General features: G+C 45.2%; 1 protein-coding gene and 1 long non-coding RNA gene across 2 annotated transcripts; both read right to left on the reverse strand.

The window, feature by feature from the left end:
- Nucleotides 1–2,918: 2,918 nt before the first annotated feature.
- ALAS1 (5'-aminolevulinate synthase 1) lies at nucleotides 2,919–10,166 on the reverse strand. The gene is made up of 10 exons (XM_035337476.1): nucleotides 9,881–10,166; nucleotides 9,050–9,256; nucleotides 7,956–8,111; nucleotides 7,654–7,876; nucleotides 7,010–7,194; nucleotides 6,218–6,397; nucleotides 5,880–6,044; nucleotides 4,510–4,778; nucleotides 3,863–4,025; nucleotides 2,919–3,302 (listed from the first exon to the last, which is right to left on the reverse strand). The coding sequence occupies exons 1-10, from the start codon at nucleotides 10,077–10,079 to the stop codon at nucleotides 3,142–3,144; spliced, it is 1,908 nt and encodes a 635-aa protein (XP_035193367.1). The 5' UTR covers nucleotides 10,080–10,166; the 3' UTR covers nucleotides 2,919–3,141.
- A 3,855-nt stretch (nucleotides 10,167–14,021) lies between these two features.
- On the reverse strand, nucleotides 14,022–14,864 carry LOC118173168. The gene is made up of 2 exons (XR_004754068.1): nucleotides 14,614–14,864; nucleotides 14,022–14,176 (listed from the first exon to the last, which is right to left on the reverse strand). It is a non-coding gene; the product is annotated as an uncharacterized LOC118173168 (long non-coding RNA).
- Between the last annotated feature and the right edge of the window lie 219 nt (nucleotides 14,865–15,083).

Below are 15,083 nucleotides of genomic sequence, written 5' to 3' on the forward strand. Positions count from 1 at the left end.
TGAGAAATAGAGGATATGAGATTAAGGCTATGCAACACTCAACTGGATGAATTATTTGCCCCTGTGGGTCCCCAGACAAATCTTAACAGTCTTTACAGCCACATTCTTGCTTGCTTACTCTTCCAGTGCTACGGACTATTTGTCCCCAACTTTATGAACATCTTTTACCAGTTATTCTCCAGAAGCCAAACTAGTGCTTATGTCACCATCAGTAGTTATGCAACCCATCATTCATGCTTTGCTGGGAAACAATATGTGTTTGTTTATTCATTCCCTGTCCTTTTCAATGGAGAAAATCTATCCTATGTGTCATTGGCTCTGTCACTTTTTGCAGTTGTGATGAACATCTCTGCCAGTCCCTTACTGCACTCTGCTTCTACCTTCACCCCCTTGCTTACCAGCACTAGAGGATAAGTTATCACATGGGACATGAAGGGGTACAGAGGGACTGACTACCAGGTGCTGGTGCTCCTTGTGCTCCTGCCACTGCAACCAATGCGAGTTTTGAACCTTGGGATTCCATTCTCACCTGCAACTAATTTGGAATTGTGTTTGAGATTTCTGATAGCTGGAGCCCTCTCTCTCTTATTTCTTCTCCCCTGCACCCTGAAGGCGTGTGGAGAACCTGCTATGAGAACTAAAAGGAAAAAAATGGCTCCATTAGCTGGTACACAAACTGTGTTGGTACAAGTTAGGCATTAGGACACTCTGAGGAAAGGCTGAAGGATCTTGAAGGATCTGCAGCTTTACAACTGTCTCAAGTTACTAATACAACCTAGTATCTAATGAGAAGAGATGGGCAATGGAGCTGCGCATTCATGAAGTCTTAGCCACAGGCTGCTGCTGCAATGCAAGGAAACGAGGGTGGGGCATTACATTTTTCTTCAAGTAGCTCTGGAACATGCCTTAGTAAGATCGGGTTAACATCACAGCAAGTGAAAGCTAATCCCTTCGGAGTAGCAAAGAAACTGCTTGCGTACACCATAATCTGGAGGTGGGTTTTAGCAAGCTACTTTATCAACTGCCTTGTTTAGCAATAGACCTAAATTGCCATATTAATCCTCATGCCTGAGGTCAGGTAGTTCCTGCCCTTCCGCACAACACTGCGCCAGGCAGAGGCAGTAGGCACTTGCCTAGCTTGCAAATGACTTCTTAAATTGAACTCATTAACTTAGGAGGCTGCCTTTTGAAATGAATTCTTTCAGGCAAAGCAGTGTCCTTCAGCACACACTCAAAGTACTGGTGATTGCTCATGGGTGGAAGCGATGTCTTCAGATTGACTACAGTCTAACTCCCAAAAGTGACTTTGTAGCATGACAGTAATGTTACTGCAATATTAACAGCAATAATACCAGCAATCACCAGTGCCAGGGGGGCTTGTTACCTCCTGAAACAAGAGTCACGCAGTAGCTTGTGAAAACTTGCCTGTAGCAGTTAAAGGACATAACACTACTGTTCTCATGCAGCGGTGTGCTCTGCTCTAGACTTGATCACAATAGTGTCCTCTCAATACATATATCCACCCATTCTGCTACATCCAAACTTGGAACTACTTCTCCCTGATTTGGAACTACTTCTCCCTGATTAAAGTATGCACTTGCTATTCATGAAAGCATTACATAGGCTTGTTACCTAATTGACATGCAAATTGTCAGAGGTTGCAAAAGCTGCATTGATATTCTGTTACAAGCTACTTCTCTCAAAGACCTGAATTATTAGGAATTGTTCACTGATAAGCAGTTTTTCCACCGAAGGTTAGCTCGGAGTGCACATCTAAGTAGAACATGCAACTGGAGTGAACTCAGGCGAGAACTTGGGCAACCACAAGCAACCTTTCACCTCCCATCCATATCATGGTATACAGGCCCTCCCTTCCTAGGACATTACACCCTGCCACCTTTTTTATTTTTAAAGAAAAAACAACTGTGTCAAGCAGTCACAAAATACCACTTATTAAATCCCCTTGGCAATTTCCCTCTTGAAACAACAGAATGCTTCTCAGGTACAAAAAAGCACCCTCCTGAGCACTCAAGTGGGAGCACCTGTGTGAGACTACCTGCACACAGCTAACCAAGAGTAAAGCAGCAGAGGGAAACAGCAGCTAGCAGAACCCCTTCTAAATGCTCTCCTGCTCATACTGCACTGTATCTTAAGTAAGAATATTCTCAGTTTCTGTGCATTCGTAGTACTATACCAACACATCTGCTAGCTTTAAAGTTCTGACTACAGCTCTGGGGCAACTTCTAGAGGCTTGGCTGACTGCAAAACCTAAGCACCTAAAACCTAAACTGTATTAGTGCTTGGGCTATCAACACCTGACAGCTGATTTCTGCTTGCTGGCTGTAGCTGCCTTGGTGAACACTAGAGCTGCTTCCCTGCCCACATTGCACAGGCTGTTCTGCTCCCTCTGGGCCCGGGGGGAGGCAAGGCCAATAGCACCCATGTGGTGCCAGAACTGTTGTGAATGTTGCACCCTTCCCTAGCTCGATATGAGTGGTTAAGAACATCCCGTCTCAGCTTCAGTACAGCACTATCCTGACCTTTGTTCGTACTGATATGGGTTAGCACCTCCCAACATGTAAGATGCCCTGAGACAGACTAAAAATAACAGCCCAGGGATAAGGCATAGTGCTTTACACCGCTCCCAGATAGAATTAGGATGTACCCTGAGTGTGCCACAGGGCTAGACACCCACAAAACCCATGTGAAAGTTTGGAGAAGCAGAGGGGAGCCTAGGCATAGCCTCAACACATTTAAGGTAGAAGTTCCTGAGGAGCTTTAAGTATCTATAAGCCTTCTTTTAATAGATAATCTCATCCCTCACACTACACAAGGAAATGCTAAGAGTTTGGGTTTCACAAGGAAATGCTAAAAGTTTGGGTTTACACTCATTGAGAAGGCAGTACTTCAGATGAAGGTCAGTGTAGATCACTTTTTATTCCCGGGGACACCCTTCTAACCACTGACAATTCATCTTATGGAAGCTGAATATGAAAAATAAAAATACAGCTGAACAGTGGCTCTAGAAATTTATTTTCAGAGCTTAGTGCTTTAACTATGATTAAAATGCTTATAAGCAATTTAAAAATGCTACTGACTGGGTACTAGAACTAGATGAGAGTAAGATTAACACCATTACTTTCATGCACTGACAGATACTAGTTTGCTCATTCCACTGAAGTAAGATCTTTCCCGTTCACTCATCACTTCAAAATGTAGAGGTCTTCTGCAGAAGTTACATTCAGCTGATGAGTGTGGTTTCAGCTCCAGACCAGCATCCTTCCATGTAGCCAGCAGTTTTTCTGTTATCAACAGGAAAGTTCAAGTCATATAACATCAAATCACTTCAGAGAAGCAGCACAATAGAAGCGTCAGCATACCTATTCTCCTAGCAAAGAAAGCTATAGGAATTGTCAGACACAATGTGACTGGACTGCAGTAAAGCCTGAACCTTAAAAACCTATGCTCATACTACCTCTTCTGACAGGATACAAGAGTAGCTGCTCCCCCATACAGATCAGTGTTTAAGACAGGTTAAAAGCTCAGCTGAGCACAGCAGATTTCTCTGCACACCCCTCCCCCTCCTAACAAGATTGGTTTGGACAATGCAAACAGATCCCCAGAAATGACTGGGATAGAACCAGCTGTATGTAGGACTGCACTGGGCCTGCACACTAGTCTAGGTCCCAGCATGCTGGCTTTCACAGGTCATGCGCGAAGCCAGTTAAGTACAGAAGTGTGCTATGTACACTGCAGCAGTGGGAAGACATTGTCCAGTGAATACAATTTAAATGTGAACTACTTCCTAGTCTTCAGCAATGAGAGCGCATAGACAGCCCAGAGTTTCCACTGCACAACTCACCAAGAAAATAACTCATCATCTGAGGGGTATGGTGAGGTGTAGGAGCAATACGTAGCAGCTCTTCTCCACGGGGAACTGTGGGGTAGTTGATGGCTTGGACATAGATGCTGTGTTGGCTCATTAGCCTGTCACAGATCTCTGTATTTTTAGCAGCATCTGCAACCTGAAATTCAAAATCATGAAGTTTTAAGATTAACAAAAACATGTGAGGTAGCAGAGTTGTCGGCCCAACTTTGCCAGCCATGAGTCAAGTACAACTAGGCTTCCTTGTGCCCACTAAACAGAACACGCATCAGACAGAAAAACTAAAAGCTTTTACTGTAGTGCCCTCCAGGCCTAAGCAGGTAACTGTTAAAACCTGAACTCCTCTTCTTTTTACTGGCTTATTACCAGTATCTTTGACTTCTTGATACTGTTAGATGGTGGGTTTTGTACACTACCATTGTGCATTACAACATTATCAGGCAGAAGTCTGCTTAATCACAGCCTTATTGAGACAAGGAAGGTAAGCTGGACTCCTAGCACATCACTGCTGAACACTATGGCAGTTTGAACTTTGTGAATGTTTATTAATACCTGGAAACAATCTGATCATAGCCATGAAAACAGGCACCGTGGTCTTGTGTCAGAGATATCCTAGTACTCACCCTTACTGGAATGATGTGACTTGGACAGTGCACCACAGGAAGCCCTGCATCCATCAGCATTTGTCTCATAAGCTTCACATTGCGTTGGTGCTGGCGCCTCAGCACTTGCCCCTCCGCACTCTTCAGAGTTCGGACAGATTCTAGGGCACCAGCTAAGAGCATGGGTGGCAGGGACGTTGTGAAGATAAAGCCAGCAGCATATGAACGAACAGTGTCTATCAGGGAACTTGTACTGGAGATGTATCCTCCTACACAACCAAATGCTTTGCCTAAAAAAAAAAAAAAAAAGAAAAGTAAAACATCCCAACTTACTCCTTCCACCCATTAGAACAGCTTGAAGTATTACAGCCTTGCTTCATTTTCACTTACAAGGAATTAGTTACTTTGACAACCTTAAGTCCACAGCAGGCAACAGTTCCAGCTCCCCCCATCTTGTATTTACTCAGCACATGTTGCAGCTTGGTTTTAAAAACCAATCCCAGTAACAATTGAACTAGTTATTACACAGCAAGCCCAGCTCAAGATCATCTCAAACATTCTAATTTTGGGGAAGAACTTTTAAGTACAATCATCAAGCACAGACTTCTGTAGTGACCCTAGAAGATCAACACTAAGTCTCTCAACAGATTTAAAGTAATCTGTTCCAGAGATGCTAGAAATAGCCTACACTCCTAAGGAGCACATGTTGTTGTTACTGTGGTGAATACAAGTCCCCCTTTTCCAAATAAGGGGGGAATGCTCAGGTACCAGAACAGAGCAACAAATATAAACATGGTGTCTGGTGAGAAATTCTACTTTTATTAGGCTGTAACAAGTCAGTAAGTTTGAGACATGAGCTTTCCTGGTAAGTTGTATGTTTTGGAAGCTGTTTAGAAAAACCTTTCTAATTTGCAGCAGTAAGCTTACACCCAAGCCTGCATTCTACTTTGATAATAGCAGTTGCTTCAGTTCTTGCCAAGTCTTTTTATGTAACTCCCCATCTCAGGTTTCTGGATTAGAAGCACTCCATTTCATATCAAAGAACCAAGTACTACTAAGTATAGAGTACTACCTTATTATCTTCCTCACCTGAATTTTCTCAGGACTTGTACAATATGCTACAAAAGGATTTTTTTTGCTAGCTTGTTAAAGTAAAAATGCTGCCTTTGCTGATTAGCAAGGCAAGGTAAGTAGCTTAAATACTTTCCAAAATGCAGGACATACTTAAATCCTTTGGGCTTTCTGTAAAACACCAACCTAACCCCCCCATAAATCCTTAGCAAGTTCATTTCAATAGACTGATTTTGAGTTAACCCACTTAATTTTGCTGCTCAGAAGCTTTACTGCCTTAGAATACATAAGCCGCTGTGAAACCACCAGGCCATGCATACCAAGCGTTCCAGAGATGATGTCCATCTTGTGCATGATTCCATCCCGGTCTCCGATACCGCCACCTCGAGCTCCATACAGCCCCACAGCATGCACTTCGTCCACAAAAGTGATTGCTCCGTGTTCGTGGGCCACATCACACAGCTCTTCCAGAGGGCAGACAGCACCTACAGACCAAGGCACCAACAGGCAGCTTAGGATTCCCTGTATTCAACTTGGATAAGCATTGGGCTAAAACGCTGTAAGGGCTTAGATAAAGGAAATATACTTTTAGACCCAAAACACAGACGGTTGGAGTACTGACTGCACTGGAAGGAGAGAGGAGTTTATGCCACCTTACCATCCATTGAGTGCACAGTTTCAAACGCAACAATTTTAGGGGTAGATGGATCAGACTTCTTCAATAGTTCTCGAAGATGGCTGACATCATTATGGCGAAATATGTGTTTCGGTACCCTGCTGTTTCGAATCCCCTGGATCATGGAGGCATGGTTTCCAGAATCAGAGTAGATCTCACAGCCTGAGGGAACAACCCAGTTACAAGTCAAGTACAGAAAGCACCGACTAATTCCCAGCATCATTTCACATACGGTAAATGCTCAAGCAGCAAGAGAAAGTTCTAGAAAGTTCTCTTGACCATAGGAAAAAGTTAAAAAAAAAATCTTAAGGCAAAAATAGCATTTAAGGCTTATTTTGTGTCTAAACCAATAGAAATTTGAGCATGAAATGTGGAAGTGTTTGTTCTTCCAAATCCTTAACACTTTATGTAACAACTTCTGAAGTTAAAGCACACCTGTCCTGAACTACAGAGGGAGAGAAATCCACACCCTCAGGTGTAAGGATACTACATCCCTGCTGCCTCATTTTCAGGTAGAATTTAAGTGAAAGTAAAAGACCCAGTTCTTTTTGCTCAATTCCTTCTGCAGTTCATAGCAACCTACTCAGTCTCAGTAGGCTACAACTATGACTTGCACAAGCTGCACACAATTTATAGCATTTAAACAAAATATTCTCTTCTGGCTGAGTAGGATGAACCCCCCCCACACACTTTGGGTGGCCATTTGCAAAATGTACTCCCAACTGCTCAGCGCAAGTTTTTGTGGTAAATACAAGATGCACTTTGAGATCTCACCTGGCAGCATTTTAGCTAGAGTGAAGAGAGTGGAATCATTGGCTACAAAACAGGAGGAGAACAACAGTGCTGCATCTTTTCCATGAAGATCAGCCAGTTCTTTCTCCAAATCAACATGAAATTTGCTTGTTCCCGAAATATTTCTTGTGCCTCCTGCTCCAGCACCGTGCTGTTTCAGTGTATCCCTACAAAAGGCCCAAAGACAGTGTTATTGAGCACCACAGATAGATAGCAGAAACATTGCTCAAGGCATTCTAGTACCTAATCAATATTGTCTTAAATTGGATCTGGCTGTCAAAAACTGCTGCTAGTTTTAAGGTTTTGAGCAACCAGCACAACTCAGGGGTTCAATAAGCTAAGGAATCAGTACAGCTGCAATATACCATCCAGTTTGTCCAGTAGTATTTGGAAGTTTGAGGAAAAAAAATCAAGTGAGGTCATGGACCAGCAAGTAAATAGTATTTGGTTCTACAGCTGTAATAATTTGTCTACTCTAGCTCAAGAGGAGCTTGATTATAACAAGAACAACCCTAGAAGCAGGTTATGTAGCATAGTGCAGAGGTCAGTTCTTCAGATGTCTTTCAACAAAAGCTTCTGCAGAGCACCCTGGGCTTGTAAATGACCCTTAACATGGCACTACTCACATAACTGCTCCACACACGCGGGGATGACGACTCATGCCCAGGTAATCATTGCTGCACCAGACGGACACCTCCTTCTTGGTGATCAGAGAATCAGTGTAGTCATCTGCCATGGGAAAGATCTGTGCCTTTCGGTTCACTGTTTTGAATACTCGATAGGTATGATCTTTCTTCTTTTCATCTATCTTTCTCTCAAAGAACTGATCATACTGGAAGGTGGATACAGCTGAAATGAGACAGACTTCAGCACACAGGAAAAAAATCACAAGGGATCAGGTCTGTGAGGGTTTTGCCATATATCTTACATTTTGGCAAGTTATCCTGAAGCAGGTGAGACACACTCTCAGGTCTTTGCTTCAGCATAATATCCTTAAACCTCTTGAGCAAGCCACTCTGCTCTTCTCCCTCCGTCTCAGTGTTCCTCGCTGTGGAAGTAGTTGCTACATTGGCAAATTCTTTACCTACAGACATCAATGAATTACAGTGAGCTGATCAGTTTAAAATAGAGGTTTTTGAGTTGAGTTTAGCACTGCAACATTTTAAGTAGTTTAACTCTTAATTCTTTACAAAGCACATACCTGAATCTAAAGACTCCTGCTGGGATCAGCTACTGCATCTGCTTCTAACTTTGCATTGTATGAGACAAAAGGAAAATCTTTCTAATCAATGACAACATTTGATGTAATTACCTTATAACACAATTGATTCATCATGACTCAGAAACCCACCCTACAGAGCTACAGCACCCATCTGCAAGTCAGTACATAGGTAATTGAAGGCTGAATTAAGGTTGGCAGCTTCCTTTCCATTCTAGTACTTTGTTCTGCTAAAAAAAAAAATCAGAAAGAAAACAGGCTTCCTTTCTGAGACAGACAGCAAGGTTTTACAAATATTGGTGAGACGTTCCTTCCTTTGAAGGACAGCCCTTCTACATCAGATTGCAAGCCAGCCTGTAACACCCTGTAGTTCCATAAACCAAAAACCAGTTAGTTGCTTGCTTGCTTGCCAGCTTGGATTTGCTCTGCTATTTGTGTAATACCCTGACAGTGTTTCTTCTGCCGCTGGAGATACCACCCTCGCTTATACCAGCACCCTGGTAAGGCTCTCTTCAATCCCAAGCACCTGCTTTGGGTGCACAAACAGCTCAGTTCACACATTTAGAACCACAGCATCAAAATACTGTCTAAAGAATCCCTGCATCAAGATTACCGAGGGCTATCAGTGCACAACACTGCAGGTATGCTATTAACACGTGCATTCCTCGAGTTTTTACTGCAATTTACCATAACCCTACCCACAGAGGGTAAGCAGCGACTGTCGGACTTGGCACACAACAGAGGAAAGTCAAGCACCAAAGGTTCTAGGACGGAACCAACACTTTGGCACACACAATACATACCTTTCCTGTCCGCCTGCATTTCCTTCACATCCTCTTGAAGTTCAATGCTGGCTTTGCAGAAGACATTGCTGTTCTTGTGGCTCATCTGAGCTGCCAGGAACGGGCATTTCATAGCAGAGCTATGGCCAGCAGCAGCCGGAGGGTGGCCAGCGGGTGGCTGGGATCCATCTGTATTCTGTTGGGCCACATCTTTGGCATTTTTGCCCTCTGAGGAAGGCACAGAAAGGAAAGCACTTCAGTTTCATCATTTTAAGAGTGACTTGAGCTTTCCTATCCACTATTCTAGCAAATAATTTAGCACAAGCCACTAAGGGTTATTTAGCCAGGTGTTCACATCTAATTTATAGAAGTATGAACACCCAATGGGCACCTGATTTCAGATCCCTGATGCAGCAACATACCCTTCTCAGGATAAAAATTTTTCCTTCATCCCAAAAGGCCAGATTTTTATTTCGAAGGCTTCAGTTGTTTCCTGCCACCCTTTTGCTGCCTCAGCTCTTTGTCCTTAGTGCTAGGGCAGGAGTGACCCAAGGCACAGTACCAAGTCCAACAAAAAGCCGCTCAAGCGTGAGCGAGGCCGACGGCCTCGCCGTCGCCACGCCGGAGCTGCCCATCCCTGATCTCCCAGACAGGCTGACAGCACCCGCGTTTAATTACCACGGGCGCCCGGGGCATTAAGCAACCCTTATCGAGAAAGCTGGCCCTTCCAGAAGCTTCTCCCGCGACGTGCCACAGCTGCCGTTCAAGGGCAGCTCGGCCTCTCTGCGGCCAAAGGGCCCGATCGCGGCCCCCCGGAGGCGCCGCCTGCCCCGGGCGCGGGCCGGTACTCACCCGGCTGGGCCGCGGGGGTCTCCCCCGCCTGCTGCCCGCGGGCGGCGGAGGAGGCTAGGCCTCGGGCGGCGGCCGGGGGTGCCGCCTCCATCATCTTGGGGCAGTGCTGGGCGTAGAGCAGTAGGGAGGGCCCGGCCTTCTGCAGGAAGGCCTGCGAGACGCGGGCCAGGAACGGGCAACGCCGCACCACCGCCTCCATCCTCGTCGCCTCGGCTTCCTCCTCGCCTCAGCTGGCAGCCCGGAAGTGACGCCTCCGCCCTGCCGGCACACCGCCCGTTCGGGTGCCGCGCCGCTGCCCCTTATATAGCCCCGCCCGGCGCCGCGCAGGCGCGCTGAGGCCAACCCGCCGCCTCGCCACCCAGGGCGCAGGCGCGGGAGCGCGTGGGGCGGGGCGTCCTGAGGGGGTGGGGGCGGGGCTTGGGGGGCAGCCAGAGGAGGGCGGCTGTGAGCGGGCGGTGACCCCGCTTCACAGAGTCCCGGAGTCGCAGAATCCCAGAATCACAGAATCCCAGTCACAGAATCACAGAATCGCAGAATCCCAGAGTCACGGAATCCCAGTCACAGAATCACAGAATCACAGAATCGCAGAATCACAGAATCACAGAATCACAGAATCACAGAATCCCAGTCACAGAATCCCAGTCACAGAATCATCAAGGCTGGAAGAGACCTCCAAGATCCCCTAGTCCAACCTCTGACCTAACACTAGCAAGCCCTCCACTAAACCATATCCCTAAGCTCTTCATCTAAACGTCTTTTAAAGACCTCCGGGGATGGTGACTCCACCACGTCCCTGGGCAGCCCATTCCAATGCCTCACAACCCTTTCAGGAAAGCAAAAAGCCCAGCTTCTGGGCTAGTGCCTGGCCCTCGGGTGCCGTTGGCGGAATCCCAGCACCTCCGGTGTCCCCTGGTGCCTGTCCCCGCCACCCCGCAGTGCCCTCGAGCAGCTGGGGGTCTCGCTGGTGGCGGCAGGACCCCGGCCCTCGCCGTTCCACTGGCAGAGATGCTCAGGCTGTCTCGTTTTTGGGGCACGGTGCCAACGGTCAAGGTTTGGAGGTTAATAATACGCTCGTGAAAATGGCAGTGGCAAAGCAAAAGCAAAGTTGAATCTTGCATCCTCTAGTTTGCAGTGAACGCTGAAGTTTTTTATTTTATTTTATTTTTAATGTTTACAAGCAGGTAGTGATAAAAGGACCTCCCCTTATAAATCTGGCTATCCAAGCTGCCATAGTGCTAATTCCCGTAAGGGGTATGCTAACTTCTGAAGTGCGGAAAGAACAGAGAAGGAAGATGATGCATTTCCCTCAACCCCATATTGCGAAATAATGGTTTTACAGAAGGCAGGATTTGGGCAGAGTGCTGCCAGGCCCAGCCTCACATACCTCTTCCACAGACAGGAGCCAGCTCTGGGGCCCTTTGAGGCAATGCACTTTTTGTAACAGGTACAGAGGTTTGAGGAGGGCTCCTAAAGCTCGCTTTTACTTGACAAGTATCTCACGAATCACATAGCTGCCAGAAGGCACTCCTAGTACAGCGATGGGGGAAACACAAAACTGACATAGAACTCACTGCTGAACTGAAGTTTGGGTACAAAAGGCACACAGAAAGCACTGGTCAGTATTTACATGCTGCAGATAAATCTTTAGACAGCTCCTGTGTAGGAAGGCAGGGGGAAGACTAGCAGGATATTTGCCTTGCCCTCCTCTCTTTTTTACTGACTTGCTTGAAGGGTGCTGGTCACAATATGTAAATATGGTCTAAGTAGATCCAGAGGAAGGCAAGCTTCACAAATGCTGTTCAATAACAGGCTTGCTGTCAACTTCAGCACGTTGCTAAACTCTGGATTAGAAAAGGGGATGGAGTTCTGCCCTCTTCATGCAGCCCTGAGGAAGCAGAAAGCTTTACAAGGCAGAGGGATGGGATATGGGCTTTAATAGGGCTGAATGAGTTTTTAAGCACAGTTTGCTTGTTGCTTATTAGGAACCTATGGCATTGTGTAATAAGTCTTGATGAAGACTTAAGAAGTCAAGAAGTCTTGATCTTAAACAACTCATTATTCCAACAACATAATACAGAAGTTACTATTAAGTAGTAAGCTTTCTTTCATCAGTGAGCATCATTAAACTAAAATAAGTAAATAAAACAACATAAAACAGTTTTATTTTGCTCTGTAAGTAAATGATTGAACTAAAGCTATGGCATTTGGCCTGTCTGTATAGTGGTTGTGTTAACAGGAGTCTTGGTCACCTGGTAACACAAGGACTAGGCTTCAATTTATTAGCTTAGCTTGCTCAAGGAGAGTGCTCTCTTTTTGTAACTGGCTTTCAGTTAGTGTTACGTGCCTTAGCTATTTGCATTTTGCAAAATACATTAGTTAAGCACTTCAAATTTAAAGATACCTTCAGATTTAAAGATACCTAACCTGTGTTCCATGAACTCTTCCATGTTCAACCATCAACATCTGTCGCCCTACCCCGAACCTTTGAATCACATCGGTTATTTTTAAAAATGAGGAAACATCACAAAATTCTATCGTGCAGATATCTGGCAAGTATTCCTAGAACAGAGTTAATGTCTCTGAACCTAAGGGATTATTTTTGTGCAATGGATTAATTTTGGTTTTAACAATGGAAATCAAGTCACATAAGCTTAATTTACAGTATGTTGACAGTATTTTTCTTTCTCCTCCCACTCCTCCCGTATTCAGTGACCATGATGCTTGACTTAGGAGGGGCAGAGGGAATACTTGCTTCATTGTAATATGCACCAGAGAGGTGTTGTGCAAGTACGCTGGCAGAGGACTGCAGCAGAGCGCAGAGCTCATCGCTTGTGGACACCTGCCACAGCAGGTTCAATCCACAAAAATCTGATAATGCTTCTTTATCCTGATTATCTTAATAGCAGCACCTTAGCATGTTGCAAGGATGAGAGATGAAGTAAATTAGTCTGTTCTGTTGCTGGAATTCAGAAACTTCTGGTTTTGTATTCAGAAGTGTACACATCAAGTAGGAAGCCTGAAGAACATCTGCTTTTTACTCAAACTTGATTCAAGGTTGGAGGCTGAGACAGTGACCTTGGCTACAATACTGGGATCTCCAAGTGAAGCAGAGCTCTCGGCTTTCCTGTCAGACTTCCCTGCAATCTGCACTATTAATCAGATGCCATAATAACACTTCTTTAGAGCTTGGTTTGGTGAATTTATTTAACCTTGTACGTGACAGGAGTTGCACTGAGCTAAACAGCAATGGAATGCCATTAACTTGACCCTGATCTTGGAGAGTTGCCGAAGGAACATGTCGTTGTCAGCGCACAGAGATAATTGTGAGCTCTGGGACCAACAAAATGGGAAAATCAGGGGAAAAGGGTGTCTTCTCAACAATCCCCAAGTATTGCCAGAGTTTATATGTTGGAAGTAAAGTAAATACTAATAGAGCTGCCATTAAGTAGAATTTCTTAGGCTTTCAGTGGATTAGTTAAATGGTATTTTATTGCTGCAACATGTTACCGTCATCCCACAGGGCTAAGGAGAAACTAGCTTGGACTGCCACACAAACACCCTTTGCCATACTCCAGTAAAGAGGAGCCACAAAACGGGCAACACCATTTTGGCTGACTGGAGAACAGGGAGCCCATCCTGTGAGGGGGTGGGCTTATATACCCTGCTCAGGGGGAGCTGGCAGGTATGGCAGACAGGGGAGGTGGAACGGCTGCCTCTGAAAGGATGGAACAGCATGTCATAGAGCAGGAAAAATATTTAGGCTGAAGGGATAGCACTGGTGTGAGAACAAGCTTACTCAACTGACCTTCAAAAAGTTTGGGTTGGAAGCTGGGTAGTTCCTAGCTGTAAGCATGTTTCAGAGCAGCCTTCTGGGAAGAGTCCCTGAGATGCTGCGTACCAGCTGGCTTCAGCAGAGGAAGATGGATCTGTGGTGTAGGTCAGGGGAAGGGCTCAGACACCCCGAGAGTCTCTGCTGATTTTATCTTTTTTAAGCTCATTCCATTCTGATGATTTGTCCATTTCTTATTTGTTACAAGAGGGGAAAAAAAAAAAGGTTAAATTCCAGCGATTTGGAAGATGGATGAGAAGCTGTAGAAAGTGTTTCTCATATTGAAATTTAAATGGAAAAAAAAAAAAAATCCCCTACCACAGGGGTTTTCTGCAGTTGCCCATGAATAGTTGCTGTGGAAGATGGTCTCTTTTCATGCTACTGGTTTATCAGGGAGGCTCAGGTGGAAGGTACCTTCAGTACTTCCCTCCCATTCCTCATCTCTTGGGTAAGTTCTCCAAGTATTCCTGGAAGCAAAATGTGATGCACAGGTGTGTAACCTTCACCCAGTCTCACATCTGTCAGCAGCTAGCTCCTTTCTTGGAATTTTAATGGATTTTATGCTTTTAAGGGAGCATTTAGGTACTTCATGAGAAAAGCAAGAGTCAAAGCCCCTCTATACCCAGCTTATTCAAATGAAAGCATGCAACATTTTGCCCACTTCTCAACTCAGATGCACACATTCCTTATTTTTTTCCCACCCAGTCAGTGTCAGGAGAGGGCAAGACAGAAAAACAATTCTCCCTCCCCACGCACAAGCCACTGTCTATATTGAGAGCTGAATCTTCTAAGGGAGTGGATATGAACTTGACATCTGGATTTAATCCAGACTCAAATTCCAGGCTTAGATCTGAGAATTTTCATCTCCAGTGCTGAGACCAGCATTTCTTAGAACTTACTTTACCTTTTAAGGCAAAATTTTAGAGTTGCAGGAGTAGCATAGTAACAATTCCTCCCATGCTGAATTTCTTTAGCAGATTTTCCTCATTTGAATCCAGTGCCTTCCATGTCTTTCTCACATGATGGCAGAGGAAATCTAATTTCTCTCTAGGACCCTGTGATCACCAGAGAATTCAATCTGGCTGGAGGAGCTATTGAATGCTGAGGTAACCACAATCTGTCGAGTAACTGAGCAGCACCCCTGCTTTATAGGCACAGGTGAGGCAAGCTTCTTACCCCATCTCATGCAAACAAGCACCAAGTTGTTTTTCTCCCCCGTGTGCTGGATGCCTTTTAAAATTGATGATTGGCCTGTGAGTCCTCACAGGGTGTCGGGTCAGGGCATTTTTGCCCGTTTGCCATGCCCCAGGTGCTTTCCGTGAATGTGGAGGGGTTCAGTCACTTGGCAAAGTCCCATTACAGGGGCATGACTCA

Source organism: Oxyura jamaicensis, chromosome 12, assembly GCF_011077185.1.
Source record: "Oxyura jamaicensis isolate SHBP4307 breed ruddy duck chromosome 12, BPBGC_Ojam_1.0, whole genome shotgun sequence".
NCBI classification, from domain to species: domain Eukaryota; kingdom Metazoa; phylum Chordata; class Aves; order Anseriformes; family Anatidae; genus Oxyura; species Oxyura jamaicensis.

Coding starts and splice junctions, on each gene's coding strand:
- ALAS1 (XM_035337476.1), bottom strand. CDS start 10,079: ATGGAGGCGGTGGTGCGGCGTTGCCCGTTCCTGGCCCGCGTCTCGCAG. Junction 8,112..9,049: donor AATGCAGGCGGACAGGAAAG/GTATGTATTGTG, acceptor TGATGTCTGTAG/GTAAAGAATTTGCCAATGTA. Junction 4,026..4,509: donor GTCACATCATTCCAGTAAGG/GTGAGTACTAGG, acceptor TTTGAATTTCAG/GTTGCAGATGCTGCTAAAAA.